The following is a 15,892-nucleotide window of genomic DNA, read 5'->3' on the forward strand; positions in this document are numbered from 1 at the left end:
GCAAATCAGACTTACCGTCGTACTTGTTTTCCTAAATTCAATTGTTTGACATTGTCAATATTATAGAAAACAGATCAGAAAACCCGTAAAAAAATGATCAATTTCACCCAAAATTACGGTAATCGAAAAGTTTCCCGAACTGAAGCGGGAATCGAATCCACACATCTTGAATCACTAACCGCACGTCACGAAACCCGCGAAGCTTAAAATATGTTAAAAGCTTTCTTATCGCTGGTTGTTCGACTATAATTTCTTATTGATGTTGCTTTGGCTTTTCAGTCTTGACAAAATTTAAAAAAAAGCAGAACCTGTTATATTCTTATTCCAAAATAATGGTTTTTACAACAAGACTGAAAAGCCAATCCAACACAAAAGCTTCCTTATAGAACTTATTGAAACGAGCAAACGTCTCCTATTTGTTGCGGTGTTTTGACTTTGCGAGTACGTTACGGACTATGGTCCCTTCGGAATCAGTGCAAGACGGAGATGACATCCGAGCGTTGTGATTTCAGATATTGGAGATTTATGGCTCCGTATTTCCAGCTCACCCGTTATGTGTTGGACTACTAAACTCACATAGGTCAAAAGGTCATAAAACACTATAACCTACCGTCCTGATGTTTTTACCCATCTATCTATACTCACATGTTTTCGCATGAAACATGTGATCAATCATTTTAATTGTTCCTCTGTTATCTATAACCATTTGCATTAATTAAGTTATCACACTTAGCGACTTTAAAACTAACGGAATATGTACTCGTTTTCAATTTCAGATCAACGTGGCATCGTGTCGCCTAGCGTAGTGGAGCACACGTCACACGTATCAGTGTCGCAGGACGAAGGGGCCGTTTTACTTTGTGTGGCCCAAGGCTGCCCATCGCCTGAATATCGGTAAGTTTGCTTTCGCTTCTCCTAAAATTATTTATATGCATCAAGTACAAAATATAAGAAGAATTTTGATTTAAGTTAAATCATGGAAGTTAATTTTGGATCTGAAGAACATTTTGCATCATTGCGATAATATTAAGAAGACGAGGTGAGGTTGGTACCGTCCTAGATGGACAAATAGCTGTACGATACCTACCTTGATACATGGATGGCTATAGCGTAGCGTAATTCCGGGCGTATTGTAGAGCTCCATCTTCGTCGGTCTTGAGCGATACTCCAGTTGCCACGAACGTTTATGGTCGTCTAACCCTCTTACCTGCGTACAGCCAGCGTATTTACGAAGTCGCTGACTTCTACCTGGTTCCCTGCTGAATATTGTTTTCACAATTCTTTCTCCCGACATTCGCACTAAGTGACCAGCTCTCTGAAGTCTGCCGTATTCTTCGTACAATTCATATACATGTAACTCGTGATATATGCGTCTGCACCTCACTCTATTTTCTAGTTTCCTACCAAGTATAGTCCGCAGTACTTTACCCTGCAAAACACCGAAGACTTTCCGGTCTGGCTCTTTCAACGTTCACTTCGTGTCCGTAGTGAGCCACCGGAAGACAATGTTTTATACATTGCGAATTTTGTTTCCGTTTGCAAGTTGCCAGAGCTAAGATGGTTACGTAGTTCTTAATAGTTCCTATTCGCAGCCAGTAACACGTCTTTTCATTTTGCGAGAAATTTTAATGTTACTTGTCCCAAGTGTTCCAAGAAGAACAAACAACAACTTCAAACACATCTCCATCAAACACTACCTCAGCACCAACACCATAAGGCCTACCTCAAGTATATGCAACTGTGTGATCTCCTAATAGTACTCTCGAGTGCAATGTTGAACAGTAAATTAAAAAGTGCGTCTCCCTGCTTCAATCCTGTTCGACCTTGACCAAGGTCAATATTGCTGGCAGAAGAACACTGGTCTTAGTCGTTCCAACTTATCCCTTTTGAGTAATTGGGCCTTTGAGATTTCCTTTCCGAGGGTTTCTTCCTAGCAGTTGAACTCTAACACATTAAAATTCAACCAAGTGAGCTCTCCTATGCCCACATGTCTGCCGACCGATCGAGATACAACTGATGGTCCACTCTACAGATGATCCTCACCTACCTACGGAAGCAGCATTCGATGTTTTTATTCAGCTCAGTCCATCGGTCTTGTGAGTATCATTTAGTCTCATCTCCTCTCATCAATTATTCACCACTGCAGAACGTATAGGACTGACATCATTAGTCTGAGCATTCAGACTCCCTGTGTAGGAGGTAATCTTCGATCCGATTTGCTCCCGCTCATGATAGCCCAAACATCTATTGTAGCTGGACTTACGCTGGAGTTTATAGATGCTTGTTTTCTGCTGCGTTCGTTGAACTAGTTCAGAAGCTGTTCCAGGGTTGAAGTGACAGAGGGATTCGAGCCTGCTAACAGACAAATCCGTCTAACGTTACAAACGAAGTTGATACCTCGTCGGCGATCCGAACACTTGATTTCATCTAGCGTTGCACGTATCAGCCTAATTAGTGTCACCGGAAAACCATGTTCAGATATTACACGCCACAGCTCATTTCTTTTCTCTGAATTGTATGCCGCCTTGAAATCAATACACAGATGATGAGTCTGAAAGTTATACTCCCGAATTTTTTCTAAGGTCATTCGCAAGGTAAACATCTAGTCCGTTGTCGAGTGGCCCTCGCGAAAACCAGCCTGCCAAAGGATTACTCGGATTTTTTTCGACATCCCATACGTTCAGAAGAACTCGGTGGATCGATTGGTAAAGCTGCTCGCTTCCGTGCTTGAGAAGCTCGACCGGGATCTCGTTCTTTCCAGCTGCTTTACAGCTCTTAAGCTCGTTGAAAGTCTTTTTAACCTCTCCTATGGTCGGTGGGTAAACAGCTCGATCGTCATAACCAATGTTCACCCTATTTCTCGCTACCGCTACTGTTCAACAACAGCTGAAAATGCTCGTTCCACCTGCCAGCTACCGCCGTTTCATTTACTTGATACTTAATGGACTACAATTCGCCACGATGAATCTGCGCTGAATGGATAAGTATTCTCCACTGAGCTTGGAGCTGAACGTTGATTGCCCATAAGTCCTCCTAAACTGCAAATAACCATCGTGGCCTACCACGAAATCGACTGCCTCGTCCTGGTTCCTAGTTTATGCGCTTGGAAATATCCACCTCTTTATACACTTGGTACAACTCGTGATTCATGCGACGCAGCCAGATGCCGTCGACAAAGGATTGTTCATGCGGGCTCCATCTGTGGAACAGAATTCCGGACATGGTTTTGTTCGCCGAAGGAGTGTTATCCCTCGGTACTTGGCGCCAGTGATGCATTTGAACGCGTGTTCAGTTCGCGTTCCAGTTCAGTTTATTGAACGCAGTGATCAAGTAGGCTTGAACATCGATCAGTTCAAAAATATGAACCCGTGCGAGCCAAAAATTGAACCCAATTAGTTCTGACTGATTTACAACAAAAATCTATGTCAAAGTTTTATTTTTGATATGCATGATATCAAGGGCTGAATGCTTTTTTCTGTTCATGATAAATTACGACGATCAATATATTAATTTCCCAAGTGGGAGCTCCAATCATAATTGCGAACTGAACGGGCCGTTCTTGAGCAACGGCAGGCTCTTGCTCGTAAGTTCACTGACTACTGCGTTCAAGTGCAAATTTGACTCGGGATCCGTTCACTTTTGGCTCGCGTTCAGTTCAAAATGCATCATTGCTTGGCGCACTCCAGACGATGCCTTTTCTTGTACAAAGGGCAAAAGGGAGCATACAACCAACTAGGGTAGATGTACCAATAGTGGAGGTACTAAGCACGATTGAACTTCATTCAATCGCCTGAATTCAAGAAGCGCAATTAATGTGCATGTTGATGTTGTAACGGGAAGTAACGACCATTGAGTTAATGAGAAAAATGATTTCATCGCAGTAATCCACGGCATGTCAGTGAAAAATAATACCTCCACTATTGGTACACTGTTCCTTTAGTTTTGGTATATTTTTAATTTGTGTTCCTATAGTTGCGGTATCAGTGGTTTTCTAATGGGATCCTCCACTATAGGAACACGTTACCGCAACTATTGGTACAAGTAAGAAAAGTTTAAGCAATTTTAGTTATATTTCATCAATTTTAAAGCAATTTGAACGCTCTTTCCAACTATTCCGTGTATCAACAAGCCAATACGTCGATTGGCAGTGTCGGTTCTGTGACTAGTGTAATAAAATCAGTGAAAACGGCACTACCGCAACTATAGGAACACCCACAACTAAGGCAACACTTACCCTAATAAACATTTGTTCTTCCTCCCATATCCTCGAAATGATACGATGAAGGAGTTCGTGCAGCTGCTCACTTCCGTGTTTGAGCAGTTCGGTCGGGAGCTCGTCCTTCCCAGCAGACTTGTTGTTTTTCAACCTGTTAATAGCTTTCTTTACCTCATCTAGCGTTGGAAGTTCCACAGCCTGTCCATCGTAATCGTTTTGGATTCTGATTCTTCTGGTCTGTTCATGGCATAAACATAAATGATGACGGGATACGGCGCTATTATTCTCCGCATACCATCGACAGATTCGTAGAACCGTCGCATATCGTTCTGTACTGAAGCTTCTTGCGCCAGAGCAATTACTGCCTCTTCATGCTTCTTTTTCTTTCTGCGATGGATCCGTTTTTCGGCTGCCCTTGCTTCTTTGTACCGCTCTCTGCTCTGACGGGTACCAACGTTCTTCTCGTCCGTCATTCTCTGGCACTCCTCGTCGAACCAACCGTTCCTTCGTCTTCGTTAAGCAGTACCGTAAAACGGGGTAACTTTGATAATGCGGGTAACTTTGATAGTGCGAGACCCCCAACATACTAAACTAAATAACGAAGTTTCTGTCAATCAGTTAAGAAAAACGAATGCAAAAGTGAAGAGTATTAATATGACACTTCATGTCAAAGCTATTTTCGTTGGAATCAAGTGCATTTGAGGATTTTTATGCAAATATTAAAAATTTACAAGATTTTAGCATTTTTACAACGCTTACAAACAATCTGTTCTACGACCACTATTTGATAAAGTCATAATGAGTTCGTCACTTACCCATGACAGCCTAGTTATAGTAGAACATGAATTCGGTCTCAAATCTCTTAGCGAAAACCATTTTTACAAACTGGGACCATTTTTGTAATCTAAGTCAGAAATTTCCATATAGCGTTAAACGCCTAGAGGTATGCAACGCCCTATAAATGTTCCATAATTTATTCAATCTTGTTCGATTTATGCTCCATTATCAAAGTTACACCAAAACAGAAAACCGACTTTCGATTATATGAAAAGTTATATATCCATTCAGAATGAATCTTTTGGAAATCTATCAGGTGTAATCGATAGCTAGGATGTCAGTACTTGTTTCAAAAATATAAATTGTAATTCTTTGAAACAGCATGCATAAATATTAAAGTTTTCTTCGAAAAATCTATCAAAGTTACCCCGTTTTACGGTACCTACCACTACTGCGCTACTGTGTTCACTGCTCCGAGGACTGACTCACACAAATCGCTGAGGTTGATGCTCTTGTTAATTTCACCAGTCCGCTAGTAGAGCTTTTGATGGTAGTTCGCTGCTCACCATCAGCGTTGGTGACTGAAACGCAATAATTGCCAATATCTAGAACTCTAAAGTTTAGCGTCTAAACGGTTAATAACCGCGCTCGAATTTTGCTTAAAACGAGATAGTGGTCTGAGTCGATATTAGGAACCTTGAAATCTCTACCATCGATGACATCGGAAAAATTTCTGCCTTCTACCAGAACATGGTCGATTTGGTTACAAAGTTCACCATTTGTGTGTCGCCAGGTGTGCTTACGGTTATTCTTGCGTGCAAAGTAGGTGCTACTGATGGCCGTGGCAGCAAAGTTCACTAAACGTAAGTCGTTGTCGTTGGTAACGAAATGAAGGCTCTCCGTCCCAATGATAAAGCGTAAGTAGTGCTCTCTTCTGACCTCCGCATTAGCGTCGCCGATGTCAATTTTCACGTCGTGTTTTAGGCATTCTCCATAGATATTGTCAAGACACATTCGTAAAACGCATCCTTCACGTCATCGGGTTTGTCGTTTGTCGGGGCATAGACGTTGATCAGGCTGCAGTTAAAGAACTTACCTCGAATCCTCAATACGCAGGTCTCCTTGTTAATCGGCTTCCACCTAATAATGCGCTTTAACTGCTTCTCGATCACTATGAAGCCAACTCCGTGTTCAGTTTAATCGCCACCGCTGTAGAAGATGAATGAATGCAGTGTTTGCAACGGAGTCCACCGCTCTGAATACACGTTCTTCAGATCTTCGCCACTGCACTTTTTGAATAGTAGCCACATAGGGGCGATCCATTAATTACGTAAGACAATTTTCGGGATTTTTCAACCCCCCCTCCCCCCATGGTAAGATTTTTTGTATGAAAATTTAAAAAAAAATTGTATGGCGCGTAAGAAATCTCAAACCCCCCATAAACCCTTACATAATTAATGGACAGCCCCATAGATGCCAAATTTCCGCAATTCACGAGCCAAAAGGCTCACTCGTCCAGGTTCATTTAAGGTTCTGACGTTCCAGGTACCGAGTTTCCAATCATAGTCTTTATTTCGTTTCCAGCTCGGTTGCCGAAAGTAACGCTCGTTTCTTCTTCTTTCTACATTTTTCATGGTGGATAATTAATTCGGTATGCTACCTTACCGGGGTTGCGCTACCTACATCACGTTGATGGGGCTGCCATCTTAGGTGTAGCTGACTTGATACAGAATTTCATACTCAGCCGCTGGATGCCAGAAAAGACAATGTTTGAGTCACAGGAGGAGCATAGGACGTCAATTTGAAAATGCTTCTAAAAAATTCAAAACTTAATTTAATTAAATTCTGTTAAGTGTACGGGGTTAAATTTATGATAACCTATAGAATCCGCAGAATATTGAGGAATAAACATAAAAATCAAAATAAGGTGTCTAAAATGTAGCCCATCAAAAGTGTATCAACATGTACTTGAAAGATTTTAAATAGCTATTGTAGTTTATTTTATATAGACTTTAAAAATTTCACTCCCTATACCTTGCCGGGTAAAATTTTCGGCGCTTCACGCACAGAGTAAACTTTTTCCAGATGGCAGCACCGTACCTTCGTTGGTGTGAATTTGACCCGTGGAATCGTGAGGTAGGAACTTGTGAGGACCAGAACTTGTTAGCTCCTTCCTAATTGACGAATCACCGTTTTGCAGGCCAATCCCGCCGTTTTATTGGTCAGCAAATTCCCTTCCCGATCATTGAACGCGTCGAGCACTGGTACGGTTTATGGTCAAATCTCCACAGAATCGGTTACAGTGTACTACCAGAATATTTATACAAGCACAGTGAGTAGAAGTAAAAATCCCCAAAAGAGATGTAAGCGAATATGATTTCCCCACTTTTAGCCACAGTGGGTCAGATGAGGTCCATATGTAGAACACCCCTTTCCCACCCCGTTTCAACAACGTAACGCGTCTTTGTAAGTAAAAGTATTATAGAGTTAAAAACCAATAGGAAATTGTTTGATCTTTTTAAAATCCTTGATAGAAGTTGAATAAAACAACCGGAAACGTCGAACGACAAACTCGTTTTCGCCGTTATTCAAAATTGATAAAGCCTAATAAAATTTTCAGATTACATAGGTTTATTGATTGAATTATTTCTTTGGGAGGGCTTCCTTTCCACTAGTCTAAACAAGGTTTTAATTCATTTTCAAAAGAAACTTGAATAATGAGGAATCAACTTATTCCCCAACTAACTAATAAAAGGTGATTAAGTATTACTTTGGTCTGCCACGATCTTATTCATCGACCTGAAGAAGTTGTTAAAAGCCATCATCAGAACAAGTTATTTATCGAAGTCAAGTCTTGGAAGTAACAAACCTATCCTCTACCATTACAGATTTCAAATGTTAACAAGCAAGTGCAGAATGCGGAAATGAGTTTTCCCCTTTGTTTCCCAACATGTTAGTACACACCAACATTATTATTACCTACATAACAGCGGTTGGCTGATGGTCTGCCAGACCTGGTCTACCCCCTAGTAGGGGAACATGGCCCAAAATGCACTGATGAGATGAAAAGGCTGGACTCATCGAATCATTCCTAGAACGAATCAATGTGTATCTTAGCCAAACGATGGTAAAATACCTATGTTTACTCTATAGATGCCGTTACAAGCCTTTTAAGTAAACTTACAGGGTTTTCTCAAATTTTCAACAGATTTTCTATTTTTGTACCTGAAAGCTTACGTTGCCGATGATTTTCTCAACGAATAAGCATTTCATGCAATTTCATTATTAGACTCATAGAGAAACTTGGCTACTAACTCTTCGTTTACATTTATAAAGAATGGCGTTCTACCCGATTCATTCAAGTTTTGGAAATGTTTTCATGGTAGTAGCTAGCAAGCATTGTATAATTTCTGTTAGCACTTGGAATGATCTTAAAATGTGGTTCTTATTGCTAGAAAACTACACAAATCCTGACACACAGTGTCACTTTGGACCATTGTATCCTACCAACCCACCAAACCTATTCACTGTGAAAACTAAAGCATGATGAAGATGAACAACGCTGAAAAGACGACGAAGACGACGACGGCAACAATAGTGAGAATGATGGTACTGTTGATGATGATTGGTTGCAGGGGCTTATTTACCTGCTGCTATTTCTTTGGGCATACCGAAGGTATGAAAATGGTCTTTTCACACTTTCCGAATTGAGGCAAGATAAATTATAACTTTGCAAAAATATTCCTCGAAATGACTTTTTCACCCGTGTCGGCATGTGTCAGCTTTGGGGGTTTCCAGAACCCAAAACCTATTCGTTACGTGACCGAGCACTTCACATGCAGCCACCATTTGGGAATGATGATGGCTGGAAATATCCTTTCCGTTCGACCGAACTGAGGGACGGCCAGAGGAAATTGGAAATATCTCCGCCGGTTCGATTTGGGGCAGGTCTTTCCGGGAAAAAGTTTCAATTTTTGTATTTTGCGTTCGACAGTGAATGAAGTCTTATCAGAAATATCCATAGATTATCCTGTTTGTATTCCCCAGTCTGGTAACTTGAACAAGTTTAGAGTTGATGAGTGACTAAAAAGATAGGTCAAACGTAGTAGAAGCCAGGTCGTGCACCAACGGGAAGAGGATGGGATATTAGAGTGATGCAAATTTTGAAATGTTTGCTCCCCTATGCTTAAACGATTTTAATTATGGTAAATAGCATCCCCCCAAAGTTTGAAGTGATTCGGAAGAAATTCGACTGTGCACACGCCATTTGAAGTTTATATGGAGATTACTATGGAAAACGCCAATCTTTTGTGTTCAGCCCTCTAACACGTCATCATAATATTTTAGGTAAAAGCGAACACAATTATCTTATGTGAAAACTTCCCAGCTACAACTTTGTCAAAGACCACTTTTTGATTGGACCTCACGATAAATTGCTATTCTTCATCATAAAGTTGGTTTGCATGTAGCATGCTTCACCAACTGTTCGGCAGGCAACAGCGGTGCTCCTGGCGGGAAGCATAGATCAAAGTAATCCAGGCTACTATGTTCTACAGCAAAAAAGCAGTGTTGCTCTGAAAGTAATTGAATGATCATCTCAGCACGATTTGGACATTGTTATCAATAATAACAAATAATCCTTACGTCCCATCGAAATATGGTCTTCGGCAAAGTTGTAGCTGGGAAGTTTTCACATAGGATGAGTGTGTTCACTTTTACCTAAAATATTATGATCACGTGTTAGAGGGCTGAACACAAAAGATTGGCGTTTTCCATAGTAATCTCCATATAAACTTCAAATAGCGTGTGCACAACCAAATTTCTTCCGAATCACTTCAAATTTTGGGAGGATCATTTTCATCGTAATTAACATCGTTTAAGCATAGGGGAGCAGAAACTTCAAAATTTGCATCAGTCTAATGGGATATATATTGGGGTGAAAACTTGGTATAAAAACCAAACGAATTATTCACAAATTTCACGAACTTATCTGAATTCTTAAGGTGAAGATGAATCAAATTTTCAAGATCACATATCTTATCAGAACCGAGCATCCATTTGAGCTGAAAACTTAATCGATGGTCACTCGCTGTTGGTGACTTATCTATCAAGCTTCTAGCTCAAATGGATGTTCGGTTCTCCATATTTGTACTCTTGAAAATTTAAGATTTGGCTTCGATGCTTCTTCACCTTAAGGAATTTGTAAATTGTTAGGGGATGTTTCGATTTCTAATACAAAACATATCTGGTATAAATCCTACGATCTTGCGTGTAAACTTGGAATAAAGAAAATTTTGGTAGGATTGTGGAATCCTGGAGGCTTTAGAAATTTCTACACAAATTTCTCAGTTATTCCTTCTGAGATTCTTCGTTGAAGACCTTTAGCATTTTCAGGAAGATTCCTTCTTAAATTCGTTAATGAATATCTAGACAATTGTTTGAATCCAAAAATCGTCAAACTATTTCTACTAAAACTCTTGAACGATCTCCTCCAAAATGAGTCCCAGAAAACACTTCTTGAATTCTTCAAAGAACTTTTACGCATCCACAGGGATTGCTTCAAAAACACTCCTAACAGTTATTTCAGAATTTTTTGTAAGGAAAGATAAACTCACTGCATATTTACCACAAAACATACAGAATTTTTTACTGGAATTTCTCCGAGTTTTCCAAGGATTCCTCCATCAATTTCTTTGGAGACTCCACTAAAATAGAAGCGCAACAAATTATACTCTATGAATTTTCCAAGAATTCTTTAATGTATCCTTTCAAGAGTTCCTGCAGAAATTTTATCTAGGATTTATAACGGTTTTTAGACACCCCCCCCCCTCCCCTTCTTGGAAGATTGTTTATACAGGGTGTTTGGTTCCGGACTTTAAGAATTTTGAGGGTAGATAGATCTCCACGAGTTATGAATAAGTGCCTAAGGAACATAGGGTCGCAAGTCACTGCTAAGTGAATTAATCACAATTTAAAGTTTTTCAATTTTCTCATCTTTGCTCCATATCTAAATAACTATTAGTCGTACATTCAATCTCTGCGCACAAATCGAAAGCTTATGACCTCATCTTTCTTAGCTTCTTTGACATGAATTTTGTAGAAAATGGTTAACATGCATAAATAATGAAAAGTTTGCAAAAAATGACGAAAAAATCAGCATTTTTTCAGGTATTTTCATGAAATTTAATATGATAATGAAACTTCCTTTAAAAAAGTTCTTCTACAAAATATGCATTATCTTGTTAGCTGCCAAAGTTTCTTTGGGAGCAACATTGTATGTTTTGTAGATTCGTCACAATATCACTTTTAATGTTGTGCACCAAACAGTAATAAATCAATCAAATAATTGCCGGTTTACCCTATTCGTTCGTATGTTCGTTGATTGCTGCCTTCGCGTGGGAATGAAGTGGACGGTGACGACGGATGTTGGTCGTGCCGAAGCGGAAGGAAAATGAATTCGCTTTGCAATTTGCGCCATGTCATCTTCGCTGCGGCGTTTGGTTTGTAAACAGTTGCGCATACAGATTCAATGCGTGCGCCGCATGACTGTCGTAGTAGCGAATGTGTGTTTATAACAACCGATCCCTTTAAATTCTTCGCACTAGTAGCTGAGCTGTGCAGAGCGGATGGGGGGTGTGCGTGTGCGTGCAGCGAGAACTCAATTTGTGCATTTCTCGTGTTTGACGTTGAACTTTTAATGCATTATTATGCTATTATAAGTCCTTTATACTTGAATTACATGTGGGATATAGGGATTAATAATCTTGACCCATATTGTAAGCGATACATAAAGATGGGCGAGGGAGTCATACAGGGGGAGAGGTCGGTTTTTAAGGAACCATATAGGGGGGAGGGAGGTGTGGCCAATGAACACGGTACAAAAAAATTCTATTTTATGTTTTTGTATAAATCACGTGATTCATGGACAACATCTTTTCTCGCACCACGCGCGTCGTTGTAATGTTGTACTTGTAATGTAACCTCGTAAAACTTGCTCGTATTACACATCACAAGCGAGGTCTTAGGTCAATTCCTCGTTTACCGCTACGGCTATCTGGGCCCTATCTGGGTTTGGGTTTATAAAATGTGAATTCCGACCAAACCTACTTTCTGGAGTTTCTCCAAAAGTTACATTTGAAATACCTCCAGGAAATTTGTCTGAAAATCTTCAACAAAAACATATTTTTATTTCTGTAGAACACACTTTTGTATTTTCCAAGGACTTGTTTAGGTATTTCCACATTAAGTGGTTCTGAAATTATTGCAAAAGTTCTATTGAGAACTTTTCAAGTTGTTCCTTTTAGAATTCATGAAGAAGTTCATGATTTCTTCAGGCATAATTTTTGGAAATTCTAGATGAGTTCTATCTGGAATTTCTTCCTCCAGAAGTGTACCTTCAAGAAGTTTTGAAGAACCTCCTGATAGTAATCCTGGAACTCTGCATGAAAACCTTCGGATATTCCAAGTGATACCTCTGGGTTTTATGCAATATTCTTCTTGAAATTCCTTCACGGTAATTTGACTTCGAATTGATACAAAAATGCGTATAGAGATGCTCTCAGGAAACAATCCAGTGATTACTTCTAGGATTGCTTAAAATATTGCTTTAGAGACACCTCCCGGTGTTCCAGAAAGAATTCCTTAAAAATGTTTCTCCAGGATTTTCTAAGAAACACCCTTCTTTGATTTTTCATCTGTCCTCTCAAGAACATTGAACGTATTTTCATTATTTTTTTTCTACGGTTCATACACAATAATAGAGGGTACTTCAAACATTTGCAAAATGACTTGAATAACTATTTTAAAATTTTCAGTGGTTTTCAGGTTTTTCCTCCAAAATTTTGCAAGTACCCTTCTGGATTAAATTTCTAATGCCACATTGATTCAAAATATTGGTCAATTCAATGCTGAGAAAATATGACTTGTTTTTTCCAGTTCAGTTTTTGACATGTGTCACAAACTCAAGTATAAATTTGGTAAACAATATTCAAACAATTCCTACAAAGTAAGTTTTATTCATTCGACACGTCATCTGACCAAAAATTTATGTATGTTTATGGTGGTGACCCTAAACTTTTGAACGCGAGTTTATATTAATTTAAACAAACTTAAACTTAAACCACAAACGTACCCATAACGAATTAAACTATGTAATGAAATAAATTACCATCACAATTTTGCGGGATTAATATAGTTACTACTTCGTAGTACGAAATTCCTATAGCGGTTTTTTTTTCTTTTTTTTTCTATCTTTATTAATGAGATTTTTAGCCCTGGGCTAGTTCATCTCGGGACCAACTTCCCTTCCGAAGGAAGTCGTCACTGAAATTTTTAGTGACTATGTCGGGGATGAGATTCGATCCCAGGTCCTCGGCGTGAGAGGCGTGTGTTCTAACCACTACACCAGGTCCGTCCCCTTATAGTGGTTTTCCCAGGAATGTATCACAGGCTTTTTTAGGTATTTTACTAGGAATTTAATCTAATTTTTGTTAATGAAATTTTCAAAATAATCATCCAAGAATTCTTCAAGCAAATTCCTGAAGTACCAGGACTGCTTTTGCTTTTAATCACAACATTTTTAAACTTGCACTCCGCTAATCTGTACATTTTTCAAATTTAAAATGATTCAGTCGTTATTCAACTCATTAAATGGAATAAAGCGAATGAAAAATCATGAAACAATATGCAGAATCAAAACAAATAGCCAAGCAGAAACAGGTGACCAGAAGTTGAAATGAACCCTGATGGTTGGTAATTGCTTTCATTTAAATAACTGGAGGTACACAATACATCTTCATGAATTTTGTGGTGGAATTCCTGGTAAAATCCTTCAAGAATTTTTAGGTGGAACCCTAAAAGGGAACCTTGGAGGTAGAGCAGGGATACTTGGAGGCATTCTAGGAGAAATCTTTCGAGCCTCCATGAGTCGATATGAGGATGAAACCATCCATTCATGGAAATATCGAGTCATGGAACAGAAATGCTTAGGAAGCTGATTGAGGGGACCATCATAGTAACCATGAAATTTTGTTTTTAGTATGGTTCCATGATTCGATATCGAGTACTGGAATATCGACTCATGGAGGATTCACCGTATTGCTATAGAAATTTTTGCAAGTATTTCTGACGGAGTTCATGGAGGTATTCTTGAAAAATCTCTGGAGGTATTATTCAAAGAATCCTTTGAAATATTACTGGAAAAATCCTCAATATATTCCTGTAGAATATCTTGGAGGTATCCTTAGTGAAATGCCTAGAGATATTCCTGTGGAATACTACCAGGTTCTTGTTGCTAGAGTAATCTATGGAAGAACTTCTGCAGGAATAACTAAAAGAGAAATTCCTGGAGAATGTCCCTTCAAATCTCTGAATAAATGCCTTAAACAACTCTTGAAAGTCATCCAGGATGAATTCTAAGAGAGATTGCTGCAGGAAAATTAAAAGTTATTTTTGGGAAATCTAGCAGGTATTCCTGGAGGAATCCTTGAAGGTTTTCCTTGAAGAATCTTTGTAGTAAAATTTTGGAGAAATCTCTTGTTCCTAGAAGAATTCCTAGAGTTATGTTTGGTTTAAGTTCCCTTTTAGGGTTCCACCTAAAAATTCTTGAAGGATTTTACTAGGAATTCCACCACAAAATTCATGAAGATGTATTGTGTACCTTCAGTTATTTAAATGAAAGCTAATACCAACCATCAGGGTTCATTTTAAATTTGAATATCTGGTCACCTGTTTCTGCTTGGCTATTTGTTTTGATTCTGCATATGTTTCATGATTTTTCATTCGCTTTATTCCATTTAATGGGTTGAATAACGTCTGAATCATTTTAAATTTGAAAAATGTACAGATTAGCGGGGTGCAAGTTTAAAAATGTTCTGATTAAAAGCAAAAGCAGTCCTTGTACTTCAGGAATTTGCTTGAAGAATTCTTGGATGATTATTTTGAAAATTTCAATAACAAAAATTAGAATAAATTCCTAGTAAAATACCTAAAAAAGCCTGTGATACATTCCTGGGAAAACCACTATAGGAATTTCGTACTACAAAGTAGTAACTATATTAATCCCGCAAAATTGTGGTGGTAATCAATTTCATTATAAAGTTTATAGTTTAAAGACATATAGTTTAATTCGTTATGATTACGTTTGTGGTTTAAGTTTGAGTTTAAATTTGTTTAAGTTAATATAAACTCGCGTTCAAAAGTTTAGGGTCACCACCTGAAAAAAACATACATAAGTTTTTGGTCAGATGACGTGTCAAATGAATAAAACTTACTTTGTAGGAATTGTTTGAATATTGTTTACCAAATTTATACTTGAGTTTGTGACACATGTCAAAAACTAAACTGGAAAAAACAAGTCATATTTTCTCAGCATTGAATTGACCAATATTTTGAATCAATGAGGCATTAGAAATTTAATCCAGAAGGGTACTTGCAAAATTTTGGAGGAAAAACCTGAAAACCACTGAAAATTTTAAAATAGTTATTCAAGTCATTTTGCAAATGTTTGAAGTACCCTCTATTATTGTGTATGAACCGTAGAAAAAAAATAATGAAAATAAGTTCAATGTTCTTGAGAGAACAGATGAAAAATCAAAGAAGGGTGTTTCTTAGAAAATCCTGGAGAAACATTTTTAAGGAATCCTTTCTGGAACACCGGGAGGTGTCTCTAGAGCAATATTTTAAGCAATCCTGGAAGTAATCACTGGATTGTTTCCTGAGAGCATCTCTATACGCATTTCTGTATCAATTCGTAGTCAAATTACCGTGAAGGAATTTCAAGAAGAATATTGCATAAAACCCCAGAGGTATCACTTGGAATATCCGAAGGTTTTCATGCAGAGTTCCAGGATTACTATGATCAGGAGGTTCTTCAAAACTTCCTGAAGGTACACTTCTGGA

At 38.6% G+C, this 15,892-nt stretch overlaps 1 protein-coding gene across 8 annotated transcripts in view; it reads left to right on the forward strand.

Annotated features, from left to right (window-relative positions):
* Positions 1 to 15,892, forward strand: part of LOC5577895 (Down syndrome cell adhesion molecule-like protein Dscam2) — a 574,667-nt gene that overhangs the window by 406,057 nt on the left and 152,718 nt on the right. For all 8 annotated transcript variants that reach the window (XM_021842939.1, XM_021842944.1, XM_021842942.1 and 5 more), the window contains exon 6: positions 777 to 894. In XM_021842939.1, coding sequence (XP_021698631.1) covers positions 777 to 894 — 118 coding nt within the window. The remainder of the gene's footprint in view (positions 1 to 776; positions 895 to 15,892) is intronic.

Source organism: Aedes aegypti, chromosome 2 (genome assembly GCF_002204515.2).
Source record: "Aedes aegypti strain LVP_AGWG chromosome 2, AaegL5.0 Primary Assembly, whole genome shotgun sequence".
NCBI classification, from domain to species: domain Eukaryota; kingdom Metazoa; phylum Arthropoda; class Insecta; order Diptera; family Culicidae; genus Aedes; species Aedes aegypti.